This window comes from Haemorhous mexicanus, chromosome 7 (assembly GCF_027477595.1).
Source record: "Haemorhous mexicanus isolate bHaeMex1 chromosome 7, bHaeMex1.pri, whole genome shotgun sequence".
Lineage (NCBI taxonomy): Eukaryota > Metazoa > Chordata > Aves > Passeriformes > Fringillidae > Haemorhous > Haemorhous mexicanus.
Window position 1 is genome coordinate 3,474,885 of NC_082347.1, and position 24,128 is coordinate 3,499,012.

Genomic DNA, 24,128 nt, shown 5'->3' on the forward strand with positions numbered 1-24,128 from the left:
CATAAATAACAAGTTCCCCACTCTCATGTGTGCTGGAAGACCAAAACTGAGTGTGACAGTGTCAAGAGCCTGACTTGCATGGCCTTCCCAACACAGGGCTCTGACAGGGCTGTCAGAGGCTGCCCTGCACTCATGGTGGTTATTAGCAGCTGCTAATTGTGGGGATACCTTAATTAACAAGCAGGGAGCAGGTGAAAGTGCATCAATAAATGGGAGCAGCCTGAGGATAAAGCCCAAAAGATGGTGCAGTGTTTTTTTCTAGCTCTTTTTGTTAGGATTTATTGCATTAAAAAATTAATTACTGTTTATTTTTCTTCTCTCTTCCAGGTCCACCTGTAAGTACCAAACCTCTACGGTTATAGAAGCTGTTGGCATGGAGTCTGTCAGTGGTGTCTTTGTAGTCCTGGCAGCCTGGGCCATCCCAAACAGCAAGTACTAGGGGAGCTCAAGGCTGGATTGGGGTGGGATTGCTCCTGGCTGCAGCTCAGCAGGGACAGGGACATGGCAGATTCACGTGGGGCAGAGATCTGTGTGTTAGCAGCTGGCCCCGCAGCCTCTGGGGGAGCTGGCTGTGTGTGCTTCCCATGCATGGGATGCCACGTGCTGAATGAGATGTGTTTGCAGAAAAGGGGAAAGACAGATCACAAACACATGGCAGGAGCTGAGCTGCAGGGACTTGTTCCCTGCTACTCACCCGAGCTGGCTGAACTGCCAGGCCTTCAAGTATAGCTGCACAACTATCAATTTCAGAGGAAAAATTGTGTTGACAGCTTCCTTTTCAAATGTTAGCTAATGTAAAACCTCAGCACAGACAATTTAGGCTTCAGGAAAATAGCTAGGTTATTGCAGAAATTTTCTTGCAGCTATTACCAGACCCACAGTGAACCAGAAGCAGCAACGCAAGGACTGAAGCCATGTATCCATAACTCTCAGGATTATAAAGAAATGCTACATTGTCTCATAGCAGGGTCCTTCCAGAGGAAATGGTTTATATTCCTGTACAATAGAGGGACTATTCAGGGTTTCTGTGAAGGAACATGAGAAGTTAAACATACGGTAGTCATCTTTTGTCTGTTCATGCAGAAATGTCTTAAACAGTTTGCAGATGACGTTCTGAATAGTAGTTGCTGCACAACCTATTTTCTTTCCCCTTTCATCAGGCTGAAATGCTATAGACTCAACTCCCACAGATATACGAGCACAGACCTATTTAATGACAGCAATCTTCCAAAAAGTTGCACCTTCTAGGCCAAAAGGTCTGAAAGCATTTCACAGCTGGAAGGCCTGATCCACACAAAACTTCAGCGATAGCTTATCCCAGGGGCTTTCAGGACTGGCTGTTTCAGCATTAGCTGTGGCTTTTTGGGAGGAGAGCACGCCTCTGCAGGCAGCTCCAAACTGGAGTCCCTCCATGGCAGTTCCTGCCACTTCAGACTGGGCAGCCCATAGGTTGGTACTAAAGGGATGAGGTGGGCACAAAATTGGCAGTGGTGTTGGCATTTCTATTATTGCTGTGAGAAATCAGAGAGAAATCACTGGATCAACACAGATGTCTTCTAGAGAGCAGTCATTGCCTTTGTGGGGTGAGGAAGACGCACGCTCCAGGCTTCCTCTGCAGCAATAAGGGTTAGAAACCTAATATTGTAATGAGAGATTGAAGCCTGGCAGAAGCACATGGGACCACCAGAGAAGTGCTGACATTATATGCTACTGTATCCTGGCTTATTGCGACCCCTGAACCTGTCTCTGCAAGCAGACTTCTAGGACAGGCTGTGAGGAATGCTACAGCCAATGGAAATAACAAGAGGAAGTTGGGCAGACTGAGTGTTCTTAGCCAAAGTGAAATTTGTCTTGGACTAGTAGGACTCTCATCTCATTCAGGACCTCTTGGGTTTCTGATCAGCTGGCAAGCGACATCGGCTCAGTCACTGTGAGAAAAGGTTCACCTCTGAAAAGCCAAGTGAGTTCTCTATGTCCCCATAGGAAGTATTCCCCCACCCCTGTGTATTTCTCCTGCTTGAAATGGAGATGGTTTTATGAGCAGCAACCTGAGCTCCTTCCTGGCTGATTGTCATACACATTGTTCTGGATAGTGACCCCAAAGCAATGACCACCCCACGTCTCTCTCCCGTTTTTGTTTCCCAGCTTGCAAAAGAGACAACAAACTGTGTGACAGGGCTTAGCTCCCAGTGCAGGTATTGGCTTGGGTGTGGAGATGGGCAGAAATACTCGTTAGAAACGCACTCAGCCCTGCTCACAGTCAAGGACAAGAGCCAGGGAAATGGATGAGCACCACCAGAGCAGCAAAAGGGAACTTCATGTTCTTCTCTTGCCCAACGAACACTTCCACCCTTATCCTCAAGTCAGTGAAGGCTTTGGTGAAGACAAGGGCAACCCGCAGTCATGTAAGATATTTGATGAGATTGGGACTAAAAGGGGTGAAGGAAGGAAGTGATGAAATCCTGCAATAGTCCTTCTGCTGTCTGGACCACATCCGAAGCAAATGATCCTCTCACGGACATTTTCTCTCCCATTTCTGATCATGCAACATTTCTGTGGCAACTGCAGCAATTCCATACATGAAAAAATAATATTTAGCAGATGGAAACTAAGGAAGAAAGTCAAAGCCCTGTAATTAGCTTGTTCTCCGTGGACTTGCAGATACCTTCAGAGCTCGTGCGGAGAGCTGTGGGTAGAGTTGTGCCAAAAGGAGAGAGAACTTCACAAGCAGGAGATTAGGAAACTGAAGCAATCAGAGCTGATGGTCAAGGAGCTGTGGAGAGTTTTTTTAACCATTCTGTTTCCTAAACACTTCCATGTGGTTCCATGTCTTTATCAAGCCCTCCTTTCAGAGTTCGAGGCTGACTTTTCCTGTTTCAGTGTATTTTGTTCCAGGGCCTCACAGAAAGGCCACAGCTCCTGGTAAATACTTCATTATTTCTGTTTCATCCCCTCATTCTTTCTGTCTGACAGTACTTTGATCAGGAGGCTCCCAGCATCCTTAAGGTGGTAGAAAGTAGACTTGCATAAAAAATGGAACATGGAATAGAATATTGCAAACAGGACATGGCCCATACAGAGTAAGGACCACAGGAGCTTTGTAGATCCAAACTTAAAGGGTAGCATGATCCTCATGAACCCTCCTATGTGTGGGAAACACTAGTTTTGAAGATGTCTTTGAGGGTCTGGTTGAGGAGGCAAAGTGTTCAGTGTTCTCGCTGATGGGATTTGCTAGTTGCAGCAGGATTTAGAAGGCCTAAGTCACCTTGGGACAAATGCAAAAATCCATAATAACAGTATCTGCATCTGAGTTAGTCATGACTGAGGAAGGAGCGTGGGTTTTGGAATTACAGCAGTGTGATTTTCTGGTGATGGTTCCGTGCTCCCCAGGCTGTGGCTCACCTGGAGCCTGCACGAGGCAGTTTCCCAGTGAAGGAAATGCAAACTGTGCTGCTGGCTCTCCCCTGGCTCAGGTCAGGGGCTGCTGGTTGCCTTTCATGCTCTTTTAACTCTGATGTGGGAGCTTCAGGCAGCTTTTCATGACTTTGTAACCAGCCTACACGGTATCATCCACCCACAAGTGCTCTTTCCTGGCTGCCTGTCACAGACAACCTTTCCTTATAAACATCTGGCATTTATTTGCTGTCCTACAGGGAGCTCCCCCTTTGCTGTAGCTCTGCTCAGTCACATTCCAGACACGGTGCCGTCATGTACCACTCCAGGTACTCACAGGGGACCTGACACAGCTCAGCCCCGACCTTGGGCCCTTCCTGCTCGGGCACCAGCCACAGCAGAGACAGAAGAAGCAAATTCAGCTTTTGCCTCAAAAACCATGAGGGAAATCAGCCTGGGCTCAGCTCTGGAGGAAAGCAGTATTTAAGGGACTGAAAGCAGAGGAAAGCTCAGTATTATGTTTTCCAGCAGCCATAAAGTAATGCCAGGGCCAGATGCTGACACCAGGAGCTCTGCTCACTGCTGGCACAAAGAGATAGGCAAATATTAGCAGGACTGAGAACCCACCTAACACCCTAGAAGAAAGCACTTTCCCATAATATATCCTCAACAAAACTTAAAATCAAGCAGCTGTTCAGGGTTTCATCCATCTGAAAGGGGTGCTTTTGCAAAGTGTACACGGCTCTTCAATTTATCACAACATGAGCTGCATTGGAAAGGAATGCCCCCCATACCAAACAGCCCCCCCAGGTCTGCAGAGGGAAACGACTGAGCTTCCACCAGGGAATGGTTTGATCCCAAGCAATAATGTTTGAGTTTGGGATGCACAGCCTTTGTGTATTCCCAGAAGAACAAACAGAGCTAAGTGCCTTCCCCTGCCAGAGATTTCAGATTACGTTCACACGCGCTAGCACTGAACGTGTGGGGAGGCATAAAGAGGTGGCACCAATGGGGCTGGTGTCTCCAGCTGCAGAAACCAGAAAACCAGGTTTATGTCTACAGACAGAGTCAGCCAGGGGCAGGAACATTCTGTTTTACATAAGGAAACCCCAAACATCGCTGGAAACAGAACTGAGGGATTATTATCACGTCATTTTTGCAAAATATAGAGCAAAAGCTACATGACTGCTGAAGCCATAATCATCAAGATCCTTTAGCAATGAGCTGCTATCTTCCAGATCTGCACAGCCTTCAGTTTTGGTGACCAGGAATGCAGAGGGGGTAATTTTTTTTTTTCTTTGGTAATTGCACAGTACAGTTTAGCTGTAAGAGGCAGCCAACTGCCTTGTAGGTAAGTGGGTGAAGAAAATTGTCACTGGTCCTATGTTCATGTGTTTACGAGGCTCTGTCCAGTGTCACCTGACCCATAATCATTCCCAAAACCACTGTTAGGATCACTCACATGCTGACAATGCACTGGGAAGTATCTCAGAGGGGTAGAGGACACTGAAAACAGCTGCTCATATGTCTTCTTCCAGACATGCTTTTTCCTGTGGCAGCTTGTGTTCTCACATTTTTCTCTTCCTTTGGACAGGACAGTATTTTTAAGTCTAAAAGAATTGTGTTTTAAAGTGATAACTCTATAAATAAATAGCTAACACCCAGATGATTTTGGTCAAGAAAGAGAAAAATATGACAGTTGGCCACTGCAGGAAGCCAGTTCCCAGGACCTGGATTTTATGAAGTGTTGGAAATAGGGATAGTACTTTGTTTGACTGGAGACTCCTGTCCTCCTTTTGCTGCCTAAATTGCTGTATGTAATTTGTGTTGTGAGATGTGTGGGTTTGTCATATGTGGAAATGAACTGGTGGCTCACACGTTCTAAAGACAAGTTTGGGCACACGCAAACACATTTTACTCTTTAACCTTCTCCCTTTCAAAATCCCTGGACACTTGCACCACAGTGTGAAGCTGCTGCTGTGGCTTAGTTCAGTTATGCTGTTTTAGAACCTTGCTTTTGGCCAGTTACCAATTCCCTCTGATTTTTGCCTTAATTGCCAGGGGGACAAAGGTGCGATGGGAATCCCTGGGCGGCCGGTAAGTCAAACCCTCTCTTGTGTGCCTTATCATTCCCATTCTCTTCCAACCCCCAGGATTTGGGGGTGAGGGAGGGTGGCTTTCAGGATAATCCTTGTCAGTTTGAGCAAAGCTACTCTCCCTGAGCCCCACACCTGAGGGGCTCCCCTGGTCTCAGCAGGGTGACCAGCCCTGCAAGCCACATACATGCTGGGGAGGTGTTTCCATTTCACCTGCTGTCCTATCCAGGCCCTCCTCTGGTTCAGCATCCCCCTGTGTGGGTGTCTCCCACTGCCACCTCCTGTGCCAGCTGGGCTTGCTAACCCTGGGTTTCCTAACACGCACCCCTGCTTGCCACTGGCAGCTGCCCTGAGCAAAGGGGGCCATCCCCTGCCTGGCTGAGTGCTGTATTTTGGAGCTGCTCCTTGCTCCCGTGGTGAGGATGGGGAGGAGGACTGGGGCAGGAGCTGAGGCCACCCTGCTGATGCCAGCCCCATCGCCGGGGTTGTGGGGGGCAGAGCGTGCCTTTGCCGCTGACGCCTGTGTTTGTCTCTCTCCTTTCTCTCTCTCTTCCCTGCACCCTCTTGCATGTGGCTGTGACGGCTGCCACTGACCCAGGGACTAAAGGGGCAATCTGGAGAGAAGGTGAGTCAGCTCCTTGTAGCAACCCCCAAACTGTCCTCTTCTAGGGCCAGCCCAAGCTCCCCTGTCACAGTCGTGGCCACTGCAGCCAGCTTTGGCCTTCCACACCCCTGGGCTGCCCCATCTTCCGTGTCAGTGCAAGTATATTTCCCAAATTCCTTCCAGGCCACTCAGCCTCCAAAGATGCTGTGTTTCTTGTTTATGACAATTTACTAACAGCCTAAGAGCCAGTGGGCAAATGCAGGGCTTCCTTCAAGGCTTCCTGGATTTTAACCATTGACTTTCTCCCCCTCTGGCAGCTCTGCTTGCCCCAGCCAACCTGCAGCTCCCCTCTACCTCCCAGGTTAGCCTGATCCCTGGTGCAGGTGGGAGCAAGGAATAAAAGTGGCATGGCACACTCCTATTTCTGGCATGGTGGGATCTCTTCCTCCTGAGGAAAGCTGATGGTCTGTGGGACACCATCTTACAGACTGTGTGCTGTGCAGTGAGTTGAGATTTGTACCCACAAAGAAGTGCTGGTTTACAAACTGATCCTACTGCTGGCCCCTGTTTTGAAGTGTTTGGCATTTCAGTGTTAGTATATTTACCCCAGAGCTGTACCTCCCTCCTGGGAGAGCAGGGAAGTTGAGGTGTTTGGGATTTGTAAATAATTGAATAACAAAATGTAGAAATTAAGAAAGGTGTGGATATTTATGTGACAAGAAGGGTCATCTATGCATTACCATACCAGACCCATTCGCTCCTCTTCATAATAGAGAGAAAAACACAGCAAGGAAGGGGAAAGTAGGATAGAGATTCTTCATCTTTGTGTTCACTCTTTGCTCATTGGAGCCAACCAACATCCAACAGACCAGAATTTCGCACCTGAAGCCATTCTGCTTTTTTCTTTGCATATCCTTGCATTTGTTTCTCACCAAAATTTTCATGAAGGAACAGCAGATAGATACAAACAATCAATGGAAAAAAAAATCACTCCTAATTGCCCCTTGCTGCCTCGAAGGCCTCCCTGAGAGCCCTAAGTCTGTGGCAGTGCATAGCTTTGTTTTCCAGAGTGCTTTGCTTTCTTGCAGGCTGCTTGGTTTACGGGATGCTCTGTCCCAAAGCTCCTCAGCCCTGGGCACTTCTGGAGCTGCCTCTCAGGAGTACATCATGTTTCCAAAGAGAGTGACATGTCCTGCCCATCACACGCTGTGGGTGGCGTGGAGTTGGAGAGGCAGCTGTTTCCTTTTCCAGCAAGCACTTTGCTTTGTTTTCATCCACATCTCAACTGAGTTTGAGATGTACACAAGCGAGGCATTTCTGGAGGCAACCAAATGAGCTGCCTGCAGCTTCCCTTTCTCTGGAGCCCAGCACATCCCTCTTTTTCTTTCTTCTGCAGGACACAACCCTCCTGGAACTCGCAGGAAGGAAACAGAAAGGGTTTCAGGCCATCTTTCACACTTGCAATGGGGCAGAACATCTGTTTTGCCAGAAAGTGTTTTATGTGTTTATACTTCTCCTTGCTGTGCAGCTTCCATTTTCTGGCACATCTGAGAAGCTCTCAAGGACATCTTTTTTCCCAAAGTGTCAGGCAGGAGCTGGGGAAGGCAGAACAGCAGCTGCCCCGTGAGCCCTGAAGATCTCACACCTAAAGCACCCTCATTTACCTGCAGTCTTGACAGGAATGTAGTTCTCTTTGTGTTTTCCTCTCCTATTCTCACCCCTTTGTCTCTCTGCAGGGTGCTCCAGGAGAAGCTGGTATGTCCATCATCGGGCCCCGTGGTCCACCCGTAAGTGGCTTTTTCTCTCTATTTTTATCTGATGCAGGATGTTGGCAAGTTACTGGGAAAGGCTTAGGAGGGGCATTAGGACTCAGCATCAGCTGGAAAGAGCAAAAACCTTGTATAATGTGGTTCCCATGCTGAGCCAGCCTTGGTTTTATACTGCTATTATATACTATATATAATGAAATTATAGCTCATATTCCAGAACAAATGAGGAAGCCTTCCCTTGGCAAGGAAACCAAAGTCCTGCATTTAAAAGGAAGAAGTGTATTTCCTTTGTGCAACAGGGCTGCTATCACTTTTGGAGAAAATTTGCCCTTTGCCTGGCTGATTTCAGCCTTTGGTTTAATCAGCAGGGAATAAGCCCCCTGATTTTACTGACTGGCAGGATCAGAGCCAAGCCAGTGACTGGGGAGCTCACAAAGACAAAGGGTAGTTCAGAGGTCTTTGTCGTGCACCCAAAATCTTGGGAGCTCCTTGTCAGCATGGTCACTGCTTATCTGGCTGAGAAAAGGCAGGATTTTGCACCCTCCAGTAAAAGTGTCTCTACAAGGTGCAATGAGTCAATCAGACAAAACATTTTGCGAGGGCAGGGTCATAAAAAAAGCCCAAGATGAAGGGTTGGAGTGTTTACATGCCCTAAATGTTGGATGCTTCTTGCACTGTGGCTCAGCCATCAAGCCTCTGCTTTTGTGCTGGTGCAGCCAGACCTCTCCACTCCATCCCTGCACAGCCTCCACCGGAGATTTCCATGAAAAAAGACCTGGAGATTCAATTCTCTCCCTCCCAGTGGGCACTTCCGATTTTGATTAACCTGTGAAGAGCACCGTCCTTGACCTGCAGAGAGGATGGGCTGCTGGCAGCCTTTGTTTCACAGCCGAGGTCAAGTGAGACAGACCCGGGCAGTGCAAACACTTGGCTACATCTGGCTTTCCAATTAACTTCCCAAAAGCCCCATGACAAGTGTTTCTAATAAAAACCAGCTTTGCTGCTCCCCAGGCCCACCTGCCGGGGATGCTGCAGCTTGAGAAGCGACAGAACCCAAGCCCAGGACCCAAATGGGTCTCCCCAAGGGTTTTATGCCTAGCAGATGGTCCCTTGCCACACATCCAGGCAGGGAAGAGGGGCTGGCAAGTCTCTCAAGCCAAGGTCTGAGCAAGACCACCCTGCTCTACAAACAGCAGATTTTGGAGGGTAAGTGCCCAGTTGTTTTTGCTGTTTCTCACAAGCTCTGCCTCTCAGCCTTCTAATTATAGTAATCAGAGAGAAAAGCCATCAGGTCCTGTCCATGCAGGTCCTGCAAAGGAGGCAGTTTTCTTGAAGGACACGTGCCTGGGCTGCAGGACAATTTTGTCTGCTTTGCTGCTGTTTGGGAAAGTGCAGAACACATTGCATCTTTAAAGCAGCAGAAAAATTAGATGGCAAATGGTGTCTAAAATGGGGTTTTGCCTACACCAGTCAAAGCCCTGAAGTGCCAACTCCACACTTTCCCCCTGCAAAGCCTACTGTGAAGATGATCCAGTTTCCTGGGGAGCTGGTGATAGGTCAAAAGGATGGCTGAGCACTGAAGACAAACACGGAAACCCTGGCCAAGGGGCCACTCGGAAAGATGTGGGATGACAAATAGTTTCCAGATTTTTGTTTGGAGGTTAAAGTTTTTGCCGGAGCTCAGAGCTGCTTCACTCCTGGCCAGAGAGGGACAGTGCACCAATAGTGGCAGAAACAGACGGTCTCCATGATTTGGCAGCTCCCAGAATTACATACTTCATGCAATCAACATTTTAAAAAGGAGACAAGGAAAACCAGCCACCCAACAAAAACAGTCTCTTGGAATCGCTCGCTGCTGAACTGTTGCCTTGGCGTGATACCGTGCAAATCACTCTGCTGTCCTCCAAGGAGAAAGAAGCAGCAGTCTGTAGTCTACAGAGGAAGCCAAATTGCACCATTTCCAGGTTTTCTCCCTATTTCTTTTTTTAGCACTTTTTGTCAGGGAGGTGTCCAACAGGGAACCAGAATTCTGGCTAGGCTCTTCTTGCTTCTTGCCTTTTCAGAAGCCAGCGGTGGACAGATCCTTTAATTTATAGCCTATCTTCCCTGCTGGTCACTGGCCAACAGGGCCAGGTGGTTTTGTGTGTATCTTGCAAAGCAAAGCTGACCAAGTTCAACTTTGCAGAACTAAAGAAATAGTGCAAATGTGATTAGGTCCTGCTAGCATTGCCTAGCAAACCAGAACTCTTCACTGCGACGTGAGGGATTCTGTGGTGGGGGCATCCCTCAAACCCTGCAAAGAGGCTCTTTGGGCCCATCCTCTGCAGGGGTAGACCCTCAGTGAGTCTCTCTGCAGACAGAGGGTGCCTGGAGATGTTACCTGAAGGTGAAGGTTTTCCCTATCAGTGCAATTCTGATGTCTCCCAAAGGATTGTTATTGCTTCAGTGTGGCAAACCTCAACCTCACAGCCCAGAAGCCCCATCTCCTGCTTGCCCTTCCCTTCCCTCAGCACCACATGGGATCACTCCAGCTAAGGCAGAGATGCACCCTATTTATGCCCAGCTCTATCCTAGGAAACCCTTGTGGGGCTCCAGCAGTCCAGTCATGGTAGCTCAAATTGCTGAAGAAAGCATTTTTTTCCCCCAAAATGAGGGAACACATAAGGAAGCTGGGCATTTTGGCATCACAGCCCAGCTTTCAGGGTAGGCAGGATGCCACAGTGGTCAGCTGATGAGCGTGGCACAGGATTTACCTCATCCGGCTGTTTCTGTCTACGTGAGACTGCTTCAAGATCTGCTGAAGCCTGGCCCAGATGGCCCATATGCTTCCTGACCTTTTTCTTTTTAAAACAGATTGAAAAATCCTTAAATGGAGTGGTATCCTTCCTGGATACCAACAAAGCTATGGTAACTGTGACCTTGTCACAGGCCTCAAAAATCGAAGAACTCCAAAAAATTTAACAGCCAGGACATTTTCTCTTTTTTTGGTGTTCTTAAGCAGGGGATGAAGAAGCTGCCAAACACATCCCAAGCCAGTGTTTGCTGTACCTGATCCCAAACTGGTAGCCATAGCCTAGCTAGCCAGGAAGGGGCAGGGGAAAAGTTGAGGTGCTCATGTTCCTCTCATCACACAGCCTCACTCTCCTTTTTGTCTTAGCTCTCAGAGGATAAAAAGAAAAAGAAAAAAAAAAAACAGAAGAGGAAAAAAAATCATCTCCAGAATTATTTCTGAGGAAAATGAATGAGCTGAGATATAAGATGAGGGGTGAAGGAGGAGAGGGATGGTTGTATTTAGACACCAGTGACCTGCAAGGTTTGTCTTGCATAGAACAGCACCCTGCATTAAACATCTCAGGTTTATGGCAGCAAGAACTGCCATAAAATGAGCTCAGCCTCTGGAATATACTCCAAAAGTCTAACATATGGGCTAGAGACACCCATTTAATTAATGTAGAAACTTAAAGGAAACTGCCTGCAATCCAAACTGGAGCTGCTCCAGCCTTTTCTTGGCCCTGTGCAAATTGGAGTGGGGATGAGAGATTTCCCCTCCTTCCCAAGACACTTTCCCCTTGGAGGGGAATTGGGTATCTCTTCAGAGAGTTATAGGATAATTGGTCAGAGGCTGGAGGAAAGGCTCTGTAAAGAGGACTTAGGATCCATCAAAATTCATTTGAGTTCCTCTAAACTGCTGTCTCTGTTTCATCCTTCCCAGGGACAGCCGGGAACAAGAGGTTTTCCTGGATTCCCGGTAAGTGTAACTCCTAATTTATGAGGTACGGATGTGTGATACTACTAGGAAGCCCCATAAGTGCTTGCTGTAGCTCATCATTTCTTCCTGAAACCAATGACCTGGTCTGATATCCCTGGAAAAAGCAATTTTTTCTTAGTTTGTTTTTCTCCTCCTTTTTTTCTTCTTTTAAATGATACTTAGGGAGCAAAAAATCCTACCAAACCACACAACTCTGAAAGGAAATTAATTTTAAAAAAATCCCCAAGTGTTAAAATAACATAGTTTAAGCCAGATCTGTTCAGTAAGAGAAAACCATCCTAAGAAATACCCCTATCTCAAACAAAGAAAACAACCCTTAGGTAGGGGAAATTCCAACTTTAATTGAGCTTTTAGATGATATTCCAATAGCAGCAAGTGCCTGGGATCCAAAAAAGGCCCTGCCTGTTGAGGGTCAGCTGGGGACTATGCTGGGCTGAACACCCTGGTCATGAGAGGGAATTCTTCTCCAGCACAGTTGCAAGGGAACAGAGATAATGCCCAGGAGAGGACAAAGCAAATCTCATTTCAATCCTACAGTTGCTGGCAGCACTCTGGGAAGCGCTGAGGCTGCTGAAGAGCTCCAACAGTTGCTGTTTATTCATATGCATTTATCCTGGACAGCTAGGAAGCCTGGGGCAAACACAAACACCCCCCACATCCCTGCCCTGGCCAGGCAGCTCAGCTGCTGCTCCAGGTCTGCAGGGGGGACTCTCACGCCTGCAGAATGGGAGGAATTGGCAGCCTCCCCCTGTCTGCCCGGGCTCCACCTCTCTGCCTGTTGTGACAGGGGGGCTGTGAGCTGCCCCTGGGCTGAGGAGAAGCAGATCTCTCCAGGCCCTTGTGGTCTTTGGCTTTTGGAGGAGCAGAAAACAAATGGGCCCAGCTCATGAGAAAGTGCTGGGTGGGACAGCTCTGTGGAGCCTGTGTCTCATCAAACAGTACCTTCAGCATGTGCTGAGCTGTATGTCATCTCTTCCCTGACACACTTTTATTATTCTATCACTTGCAAAAATTCCTCTTCCCCCAAAGGTGGGTGCCCTTTTAAGTGAAAGTCTTGAGAAAACTACTGATATTCAACTAGTTTACCCAACACTGTAAAATTTTAAATTCTGATATTTATTTTTGCAAATTGACTATGAATCCCTCCTTGTTTCTGTTCCTGGGTCCAGCATTGCTGCTGAAATGTGCTGACAGTGAGCAGGTCCCTGCTGAAGCAGTTTGAAATCTGGGCTGGTACTCAGTGGGCCAGGGACCTGCCAGGACTGGACAAGAGGGCAGGGAGTCACCTCACGTCACCCCAGCCCATGCTGTCTTGTGCTACCTAGTGCTTCCTGGGACAGATGGACAAGATGGACAGACACCATGGGGAAAGCATTTCTCATCATTTTTCCTCTTTTTTTTCAGGGCCCTATTGGTTTGGACGGCAAACCGGTAAGCAAAGAACTCCTCTGCAGGCTTCTGCCCTGCCTCCTGCAGGGTCCCACTGGGACCCTGGTGTAACACACTGGGCTGCAGCCTGTGTGTCACACCTCTCCTGCAGGGTCCCACTGGGCTGCAGCCTGTGTGTCACACCTCTCCTGCAGGGTCCCACTGGGCTGCAGCCTGTGTGTCACACCTCTCCTGCAGGGTCCCACAGGGCTGCAGCCTGTGAGTCACACCTCTCCTGCAGGGTCCCACTGGGCTGCAGCCTGTGTGTCACACCTCTCCTGCAGGTTCCCACAGGGCTGCAGCCTCTGTGTTACACCTCTCCTGCAGGGTCCCACAGGGCTGCAGCCTGTGTGTTACACCTCTCCTGCAGGGTCCCACTGGGCTGCAGCCTGTGAGTCACACCGTGTGTTTGAAAGGGATTGTTTTGCAGTCCATGCACATGCATGGATTAAAAGGAAATGAGGAGGTTGGCAGGCAGGAGGATGCCACAGATGCCTTGAGGGAGATGCAGGAGTCAGGAGATTAAGAAAGGCAGAGTATGGCCTGTTCCTTTCTAGGTAAATCTATAAACTAGCAGTTCACAAGTGCAGCAGCCTGGCTGCTGCAGGGGAAGCCTTAGCAGGCACTCCCACCCAGAATCAGACAGGCAGAGCAGATCCCCAAGGTATCAGCCCTCTGCCTTAGCCAACACCTTCCTGCTCTTTGCTGCTGCACCAAAAAGCTGCAGTAGAGGAAGAAAGGATCCTAAAGACCTCTTTGAGACCTCCATGCTGTCCTTAGAGATTTGCAGTAGAAACCCAAGTTTTTCCCATCCTTCAGAGGTGGGCAGAAATGAGCTACTTCTCTGTGAACCCAGTGGGCATGAAACACGTAGCTCCACGTGGCAGCCATGTAGCCAGGTTCCCCACCACACTCCTCCAGTGCTGCAATGGAGAAGGAGCTGGTAGCTCATTCCTCTGGCTTCTGATTTCCTGTTTTTGCCACGAGGAACTTCACCCCCAAGAGAGATGTGGCAGCACCTTTCTTGTACTGCTCTGGGGACACACACTTCACTCAGCAGAAGCTGTTGAATCACCATCATCTAGAGTCTGCAGTGATGTGTGTTTCCTTTCTTTTTCAGGGGCATCCTGGACAGAAGGGAGAGATGGTAAAAATGCATTTGTTTGTCTGTGGGTGATGGGTTGGTTTGCAATGATGTTGGGCCTCAGCTGGAAACAAGCTCATGGGCAGGGTAACAATCTTCCCTCAGCTGATGCACTAGCTGCATCCCTAATTCTGTAACTTCATAATAGCAGTGCTGGGATGCGTGTCTGTAATTTTTGCATTATGCCTGGCACATTCATCACGTCACAACAGCAACTCTCTAGTTAGGCATGGGATGTGTTTTCCTTGCACTTAGCAATTATGTTCTTTAAATATATTCTGGGAGCTGACATTTTTTGTGGTTGGCCTCATAGGACAAGTAAAAGTTGATGGAAAGATTTCTGAAAACCCATCTGGCAGCTTTCAACTTATCAAAAACAACCAAAAAAAGCATATTTTTCATATTAAATGCAGTTCCCCCCACCCCCCTCCCTCTTGAAGCTCTGTTTCATACGTGCATCATACTAAAATGCTTTTGGTTGAAAATGATAAACTTATGGAAGCCCAAATGCTGTCATGTTCCTCTTGACATCTCTGATGATGAAATCCCAAATATGAGTATGTCAAGAGAGAGGCCCTGTAGTCACCTTCGCTCACTAGAGTGTTGAATGTTTTCTTCTGCTAATTCTGTAATTCTGTTTTTTGAGCCCGAGTGTCAGTATAGCCCTCTGGCAAGCACATGTTGAAGATCCCCCTCCCCACTCCCCTGTTGCACAATCCCAGCTCAGCCTTCAGTCCTGGCTGCCTCTGGTTCCATCCCGGAGCGTGGCAGGGGAGACTCGCTGTCAGCTGAGGTCCTGGGAACAATAAGGGTGTGTTTTCCCGATGGTTTTTTCCCCTCTCCTTTTAATATTTCCCCCCCCCCGTGGTGCAGCCAGAGCATGTGTGCATTTTTCACTCTTCCAGAGTAACAAAGGGAACCCGGATCTCTCTTGGGAATTTTCTTCACAATTGTTTTTAAAAGCTCAGTTATTCTATACGATGTCTTTTTGTCACTGTAAATGGAAAATCATCCCGGGTTAAATTCTGTGTTTCTTTAAAGGGTGCTGCAGGTCCCAGGGGACAACCTGTAAGTATCTCTCCCCCTAATCCCTTTCCCCTTGCCTTCACTGAACTCCTTCATTTACTGAGGCCTTTTTTGATCACTTTTCTCCTACAGGGACCCCCAGGACAAAAAGGAGAGAAGGTAATTTCAGTGGGGGCCTTGTTAAAAGTGAGGAAGGGACTTGGTGCTGCTTGATCTGGCTGTGAGTGAGGAGTACCAAGAGCAGAGTGCTCTGGGGATGGGGACAGGAGGCAGGGTGCTTATCGGGTGCAAACTGGCATAGCTGCACTGAGTCTGATAGAGTCACGATGATTTACACCTTCTGGGTCTGACCCTGCGTGCCTATTTTGGTCGCCTCTGTTTGTGGTTTAAACTCTTTCCTTTTTAATCCCCTTCTTTCACAGGGTCAGTGTGCAGAGTACCCGCACAGGGTAAGTCATTAGCCTTATTATCCTCTGTCCCGTGCCTTCCTGCATGTTAATCCTCCTCCGTTTGAATGGCTTTTTGTTGGAGGTAGAGATCGTTCCATTAACAAGATGCGTCATCTGGGCCCCCGGGGCACTGCTTGGCTGATTGATGTGTTTCACAGAAAAGCAGCAGATAAGGTTTTCCAGGAGGGATGTTGGTTCTCCGGTCCACCAGAGCTGACCCCTAGAGAGCTGCTGTCAATTCTGCTTCCTGGAGACCCTCCTGTGCTTTGTGCTGGAGAGGGGAAGGTCCACGTCCTCAGCCCAAAACCCAGTGAAACCTGGGGGTTCTGGAGGAGTAGAGGTCACCCACTCATGCCCTGTGCTGCTTGCACAGCCTCTGCTCTGGCTGTGTGGCCTGGAGCAGTGTGGGGTTTGAAGACCTGGGGAAAACTCTATCATCATTCCTCCCTTTTTCTTCTCCCTCGTGCTGGTGTCATCCCTGCACAGAGACAAGGGGAAGGGTGGTACTCCCTGCACTGCCTGGCCATGGTGCTCTGTCAGGTCCCCAGTGAGCTGGTCCCCAGGCCTGGTGGAATATCTGCCTGCAGAGAAGAGGCTGAGTGGGAGGGTTGATGCCAGCAACTGTTTACTGAAAGCCAGGATGTTGCCCCACCTGCCCCTTCATCTTGGCCTGGCCAGCATGTGCTGCAGCCAAGAGTGGAGAGAGAACATCATGGGGTTTGAGGGGATTTAACCAGTTCTAAAAACAGCCAGAGTGCTGAAAATCCACTGGAAATGCATTGGAACGACATCATATGAAGTGGCTGGAATTTGTAATCTGGGTGTACAGGGAGACAAGCTTAAGAGCTTTCTGTTTATTTTTGATGGGCCTCTGGATAATCAGCTGGGCTCTGGTCCCTGGCCCGGAGGGAGCAGGGTTGGAGCAGCAGAGCCTCTGGAGAGAGAGCTGGGCTGGCAGCAAGGGAGAAGGGGGCTGTGGGGAAGTGCCAGTGCCCCGTGCAGTAACAGCCGCTCAGCTGTGTTTATTTAGCCAGCCGGCTCACTAGATTGTTATGTTAAACAGAAGCAAACGACACTGGTCACCCGAGGAGTGTCCTGAGTTCCTGTTACACCCTTGGCTCTGACTGTCCCCAGTGCTCAAGGTGAAAAGCAGTGGCAGGACCCAAAGCAGCACTGGGTGCATCCCTGGGAATAGCCTGGGCTCAGGCACGCTGGTTTGGTGGGTCAGGGTTGTAGGGTGGCTGGTGAGCTGCAGGGCTGTGACAGTGGGAAAAGTGTGGGTGCAGAGCCTCACATTCTGGCAGTGTTTCCTTGCCTCTCATGGAGATACTTTTGGTCTCATGAGGCAACAAGCTCAACATTATAAAAAGCCCATGAGTTGTTCATGGCTGAGACACGCTCACGGGAAGGGTGACTGTCCTCAGATCAACTCAAGGACAGGCTGTCCTGAACTGCAAGTTCAGGGAACCAGAGGCACAGACCAGCCAGCAGAGGTGCAGTTCTCTTTCTTCCTCCCTGAATGAAAATTAGGATGGGCCTTGTTGCAAAAATGTGGCACTGCTGACCGAATTGCAATTTATTCTTGCTTTTCTGTTTGATAAGGCTCTTTGTCAGATGTTCTGGGTGAGGAAATGAAAACCAGCATCCTGACAAACTGGGGATGTTGTTTCAGTTTTGTTTCATATTTGTTTTCTTAGGAAGGAAATACAAGGTTAGGATATGTGCCTTGGCTCTTGTAGATTCCTATTTTTTTGGTCTGTATGAGTCTGTGTGGCCTGCACTGCTGTGAGGGATGAGCCCATGCATTGGTGCTGCCCGTTCTCATGGTGAGAGGGGCCCTCAAGCTGCTGCCAAGTGCCACTCTGGGTAACAGGGGGACCATCCATGCTGGCTCTCAGAAATGCTGTTTGTCTAACTGACCCTGTTTGTCTTGTGTGTGTTCCCTGTCCCCAGGAGTACCTAAGTACCACACTTGCAGCCTTGCGCTCTAACCAGATCCTTACGCTGAAGGTTTGTGGGTAGCAGTCTCAGGGGACCCAGTTCTGATGCAAAGGCTTGAGGGATCCAATCTTGCAAGCTGCCTTCTGAAAAAACTTCCCATTGGAACACAGAGGGGACAGGGCAGGAGCTGGGTGGAAGTGCCTTCAGATTTCTTCTCACCTGAATCCATTGCAGGGTCTTGTCTTGCCTGTTTTCAGGACTGGTTCTCTCCATTTTCCTCCTTGTCCTTTCCAGCATCCTCCCTCAGCTTCCCTGTGAGCTGTGTGATATTTCAGATACCCTTCAGCATTTAAGCAGCCAGGCAAAGCCAGCTTAGCTGGCTCTCCTGAGCTAAGGGGCCTCCTGCACTGTCTTTTAGAAAGGGGAGGTTTGCCTTTGGGTAAAATCAGCCCAGCTGAATTTCCAGCAGCACTGCTTTTGGAGTGATAGCTTGTGGCTGTCTGGATCAGTGCATTTGAACACAACCACCTAATCATGATGCTGCAAAATTGGGTTGCTACTTCTCTTTGCAACAGGACTGGATCCTCACTTTCACTGCACACATGAAGTACAATGTTTAAAGGGAATAAATTGTGCTCCTTGGAAGTGTATGGTTTCTGTGGTGGGACACCTGTGGGCACACCTCTGGGATCTGATGCACAGCTCACGTGGGGAAATGTCACACATGGGCACGTTTTTGTGCCCAAGCACAGAAAGGCTCTCTCACCTCTCCCTATGTAAATCAAGAGCAGCTTCAATGGAAAACTGATAGGAACAGGAAAGTGGATCAGGCCAGAGCAGCATTCCTGGGCCCGGAGCCGATGTGGTGGGTGCCAGGGTGACAGCAGCGTGCATGCAAGTGGAAACTGGATACAGCAAAAGGATGAACAAATGCTCCTGAGCTTTAGTGCATTTCATTTCTGTGTGTCCGGGTCAGCTTTGTGCCCTGAGGCAGCATTCCTGGCTATAAGCAGTCAGAAGGTGATGATACTGTTGAGCAAGGAAAAACAAAGCACAGGCTGCCAGGGCAATGCCCTGCTTAGGTGTCCAGCTTCAAGGCCTGGTCTTGTCCCTTGGCCATGGTAGTTGTGTATGCCAAGTTAAGTGAACCAAGCCAGGACTTCTGTGCTGACCCCAGCTAGCCTTTCCCTGCTCCCTTCTACACCTGGAGGAAGGGTGAGACCTGGAGATACACTGAGCTTCCTGTAAGAGAGCTAGAAAACTGCACTTGGAAAACTTGGAGAAAATTGTAATTGTCATAGGTGCCCCACATCTGATGATGATGAGAAGTTAAGAGAAACAGTCCCATCACTGGACACCCTAGCAGAGCCAGCGAGGGATGTCTTGCAGCGAGCAGTTCCTAAGGAGATCAGCAGAGCTGAGTCAGAAATCTCCTGGCTGTGTTCTGTTTCCAGGCAGAGGGAGCTGTGAAAGCTCTGTGCAGTGGGGGCATTGGGGTAGTGAGTGGGCACCCCACACCTGCCAGGCTGGCCCCTGGTGGGTGCCCCTGTGAGCAGCACGAGGAGCTCAGAGGTCTGCCAGCAGGTACCCGCCCCACGCTGCTCTCCTGCCAGGCTTCATTTTCATGGCAATCTCTCTGTTCCCCTCTTCTCTGGTCTCTCCCCTGGCTGCTCTCTGACTCTGGGTGCCCTCATGGCCTCCTTTGCCCTGTGACCTTCTGGTTTGATCTTCTTCAGCTGCTGCCTCTCCTCAATTCAGTGCGGCTGGCTCCACCTCCGGTCATAAAGAGACGCACTTTCCAGGTAGACTTCTCCTCCTTGTTGCCTGTTTCTGAGCTTATCCCAGTGCTTGCAATTAATCAGCTTGCTACCTGTCTTTCTTCCCCTACAGAGGGCTTTCCAAGAGTTTCAGGCAGAGCTGAGGGACTTTCTTTAAAGCAGAGGAAACCTTTGATGTGATAATGTTGCTAAAAAGAAATGCAGTGAAGCCAGATTTTTGAACTAAAAGAAATGGGCCATGAAGCTGTTCTTGGGGCTGTCGACAAGCAGCCTCCTCCCTTAAGGAGTCAGTTCCTGCATATTCAATCTCCAGAAGAGGTTGGAAGCCTCTTGCTGAAATTCATCTAATGTCTGTGAAATTTAACTGAGATGAATGAATAGGCAAACGCTTCTTCTAAGGGCTAGTCTAGTCTGAGGCACTTGGGGAAATGTGTTTAAATAAGCTCTTAGAATGGTTTCATTAAATTGCATTAAATCTTTGTGTAAACACATTTATTTTGGTTTCCAGGGCCATAATTCACGTTTAGTTTATTTTGGGAATGAATTCATAAAGTGAATTACGGACATATGAATAGTGAATAAGAGTGTCCATAGTCAGAGTTCATGTGGCTTTTAATGAGCCCACTTTATGCTCCCTCATTCCATCAACTGGGATTAGCTTTCCTGTGTGGACAAACTGCTGCAATTACCCTGCTGAAGTGTGCTGGGCACTCTTCATTAAGTGGCTGGGTTTTGTCACCCTGCTGCCTGTCTAGACAGTTGGATGCCAGCAAAGAACTGCAGGGTGCAAGAGACTTTACCGTGAGGTGCCTGGTCCTTGCCCAGCTCTGGATAAATCCTGACACGTGAGCCCGTGGTTTCAGTTCAGTTTCTATCGATTCAGCACTCACACCACACAGAGCCCCATGGATTGCGCTGTTTGCCCTTCAAAGTGACAGTCTGGAGAGCCAGGCCAAGGACTGACCTCTTGGGAAGGCTTTGAAAGCTGAAGTTCCTCTCCAGGATGAAGTGGGAAACTTGAATAGCTGCCCTACATCCTGTCGTCAGCCAGGGCTGCAAATTCCCTCTGTCCACAGAGGAAAACTTCACCGGAGTTTTGCCATGATCCCTTTTGCCTTTGCTGTATTCATTCTCTAAATGCAGCAGGGTGGGGTCTGCTCCTACAGATCTGCCAGCACCAGGCAATTCCAGGAGCCCAGCCTGTGAGTACTAAGGAAAAAAGTGAGGCTGCAGAATGGATGTTTGCACCAGCACCTGGAAGAGAGGAAAATCCTGCTGCTAGCTCTGAGCACATCAGCAGGAGTGCTTTGCCCAAGGGCTGGGGCTTAGCTGAGCATGGGCTGAGTGGGGTCCTCTGTGAGCAAGCATTGCATTGCTGGTGTTTAAAAGAACTGAAAAATAGTTCCAGTCGACAGCTAAAAATACAGAATGACACCTGATCTCCCACTTACTGTATCCACTTACTGTCCATTTAGCTCTGTGGGGGTCCTGTTTTGCTGAACACATTAATGAGGCTATAATGATGTGGTGATAACACTTTGTGTGTTTAGGGATCTGCAAGGATGGGCACTTGCTTAAACAGAGCCTGCTGTGCCCAAGACAGCCGAGTGAGGCTTGGGGTGAGCTCCTTCCATCCACACCCTGTGCTGGGGCAGGGCTCCTGCTCTGCCCGTCTCCCTGTCCCCTACCAGCACCCCGTGCTGCATTTTAGTGCCCTAAATTTGGAGCATGGACTGGGCTGGCAGAGAGTAGCTGAGGTGGGAATAGAGGAGAGAGAGCCAAAGTGAGATGGGCAAAGCCCCCTTTGCCTTCCCATGGCGCACCCATGCTGGGGGTGTTGTAAGATGAAGTGGGAGGGAAGTCTTTGAAGCTGGAATGAGAGGGCAAGGCAAGAGGAAATCTAGAAATATATTGCAGTGTCCTCCCATCATCTTCAATAGATCCAAATTACCTTCCATATTTAAAAGCTATGAGACCATTTTCAGGATACTTGAGTAGCACTGAGTATGGAGGATAAGGAAGCTTAGAAAAGAACCTGCATTGCCTTGCAAGGGCCACAGGATGAATAAAGATGCATTTTAAAACTGGGGAGAAGCAAGGGCACCCCTCCTGCCTGGCCCTGCAGGCTTCCCAGCGTGGGCTGAGGGTTGGGCAGTGAGGCACAGGAAAAGAAAGGGCTGTTGCTCCACATATGACCGAGCTCGTGAGCCTGGCCCACGTGTTGGAAATTTTCTTTTAAATAGAGCTCATGGCAGAAAGGATGAAATTTGCAGCTTATTACTTTCATTTATCATTCTAAATAAAGCAAACATCCCTGTATCTGCATGTTTTACTAAAGGCAGCCAGGATAAACAGCGCACTTGGTAGGAACGCAGGGGACAGATTTCATGCATTTTCCTCCAGTGTGTAAGGCTGTAGAGAGGAGAAATGCAACAGAGATACAACTGCACACCCACTGACTTTTAGTTGAGAAACAGCCATGGTTGGTTTCTAGCTTCCCATGGACCCACCAAGGGAAGTTTTTCAGATTTGAGTTGGATCCCTAGCAGTAGGCTCTGGTGGTATTTTATCTAGGGAGGTGAGCCTAGTGAGTGAGCAGCTTGGCACGGGTGCCACGGTGCCCTAGGAGCTGGATTCATCAATTCTAGATCAGCAGTCTGGTATTCGAACGTGCTGCTTCCAACCCACTGTCTCCTCAGTGCCTCTTGGTGCCACGTGCAGCCCCTTTGGGCCAGATGACATTGCTGAGGCATGAGCCACAGGCACTGAGTGGCCACTGAGGGGCCTGGGGAGGAACTGGCTCAAACAGCTCCATCTCACAGAGCTGAAAATGACAGGTGGCTCAGCAGGCACTGCCTTGTTACATCTTAGAAAAACAGCCTCTGCCTGGTGTCCATGGGCCTGCCTTGGGTGGGCTCCAGGAATGCCATGATGATCGTGTTATTTTTTTTTTTTGGATTTGTGGCATTTCTACTTTTGGTGCTTGGCAAAACAGAGGGAGTGTTGTCCAACAAATATAGTAAGGGGGAAAACTGGCTGAGGTAAGACACTGTGGCCCTGCCTGGAAGTGCCAGTGTCATCACGGGAGGCTTTGCTTCACATGTGACTGTCAAGTGCTTTGGAAAGCCTCCTCAGAGATGTTGGTCTTTGACACATAAATTTTACTTGGCTGGCTCAATGAAGGAAAAGGTCTCTTTGGACTGCTCTGTCATCACTAGATCCCTCTAGAAGGGAGCTCAGACCAGGTGACCTTAGATGTCTTTGCAAACCATTGGGTGCTGGCTCCTGCTCCCCAGGCAGCCCAGCTGTCCTCGGCAGGGCTCTCCATCACTCTTGGAAACTTCTCCTGGCAGTAACCTGGGACCTGCTTCTGTCTCCTCTGCTTCAGTCAGGCTGGCCTGCCTTGGGCCCTTAGGGTGGTGGTGTGAAGGGTTTGCTCTGCCTGCTGGTAACTCTTGTTTTACAAACTGCAGGGTGAACAAGGACAGGCAGGGATCCAAGGTCCCCCGGGGCCCCCGGGTCCGCCAGGGCCCCCTGGACCAGCTGGACCCGAAGGAATCCCAGGACGTCCTGGGCCAGTTGGACCCCCTGTAAGTCCTTACCAAAACTGAAATCCTTCTGCTTCCCCATCCCCTAGGGCACAGGCTGCTTCCTCTGGCCTCTGTTGCTTCTAGTGAAGCTGAGATAGGCACGGGTAGAGGCTTGCAGGGAATGTGGATGTGTGGACAGGAAGAAGTTCCGGGAAGGAGGGGAGTGAGAGGGGAGGCAGTGATGTGAACTGGGCACTGCTGCTATCTGGACACACAGAGGGTGACACCAGGCTCATTTCCTCCTCCTCAGCCCCTGCAGATAGCCCCGGGGAGGAAGTAACACGTGGGGTGTAATTGTGCTCCCTGCCACCCCTTTGAAGTCCTGTCCCTGTCCTAGCAAGCAGCCGAGGAGGGTGGGAGCAGAAGCACCACTTGTCAAATAAAACCATTGCTGAATGGCAGGGCAGAGGACAGAAAGTGCTGCTAATGTACCTCTTTCTTGCAACAGGGCAGAGCAGGAGAATCTGGAAAGCCTGGCAGAGATGGAAAGGTGGGTACCAGAATCCAGCTCTGTTCCTGGGAGCTGCAGGGGCCAACGTGCCATGCTGGCTCTGCAGTCACTGGGAATTAAAGGAGCTTCCATCTCCAAGAGTTTTCAAGGCCTGCCAGCAGGAAAAGCAAATCTTGTCCCTGGAGGCAAATGCACCCCTCCACACACAAAACAGGGGTCAGCACCCTCATTTCTCTCTGGGAGATTTTCATCTCTCCTTCTGAGGAGCCAAGGACAGGATTGCTAAACACCTGAATTGCCAAAGCAGGTGGCATAGGCATCAGAGCAAATCTAGAGTAGTTTTCCTTCCTTGCCTGATCACAGGCAGCTCCTGCGTAGATACTTTGTTTATTTATATTTACACACACGTACGTCTGGTATGCTTCATGGTTCATATCAGGTAAATTGTTTGGTTATTTCTCATTTAGAGACACAAGTGGTTTGTTTGTTAATACATTCTCTCTGTTTAGCTTGCCAGAGGAAGCTGCAAATGCTTGATTTACTCCAGAGTTGCAGTGGGCTGGGAACAAGTTCCCCAAGCAAGCCAGAGAAACAGAAAAGATTCTGGAGCATAATGCATAAGGCAGAGCAGCAAGAACAAGGTTTGTTCTTGCTCATAAACTGAGCAAGAACAAACCTGGGTGTATGGAG

General features: G+C 49.1%; 1 protein-coding gene across 6 annotated transcripts in view; it reads left to right on the forward strand.

Annotated features, from left to right (window-relative positions):
- Positions 1-330: 330 nt before the first annotated feature.
- The window catches only part of LOC132329648 (collagen alpha-1(XIII) chain-like), a 66,685-nt gene continuing 42,887 nt past the window's right edge, over positions 331-24,128 (forward strand). For 4 of the 6 annotated variants that reach the window (XM_059850887.1, XM_059850890.1, XM_059850893.1 and 1 more), the window contains exons 1-13: positions 332-335; positions 5,455-5,490; positions 6,088-6,114; positions 7,830-7,880; positions 11,575-11,610; positions 13,036-13,062; positions 14,180-14,206; positions 15,245-15,271; positions 15,362-15,388; positions 15,652-15,678; positions 19,356-19,421; positions 22,871-22,987; positions 23,436-23,477. In XM_059850887.1, coding sequence (XP_059706870.1) covers positions 5,470-5,490; positions 6,088-6,114; positions 7,830-7,880; positions 11,575-11,610; positions 13,036-13,062; positions 14,180-14,206; positions 15,245-15,271; positions 15,362-15,388; positions 15,652-15,678; positions 19,356-19,421; positions 22,871-22,987; positions 23,436-23,477 — 495 coding nt within the window. In that variant the 5' untranslated portion in view covers positions 332-335; positions 5,455-5,469. Of the gene's footprint in view, positions 336-5,454; positions 5,491-6,087; positions 6,115-7,829; positions 7,881-11,574; positions 11,611-13,035; positions 13,063-14,179; positions 14,207-15,244; positions 15,272-15,361; positions 15,389-15,651; positions 15,679-17,631; positions 17,689-19,355; positions 19,422-22,870; positions 22,988-23,435; positions 23,478-24,128 lie in introns of all 6 variants that reach the window. The other 2 variants (XM_059850888.1, XM_059850889.1) reach the window with 2 other exon arrangements.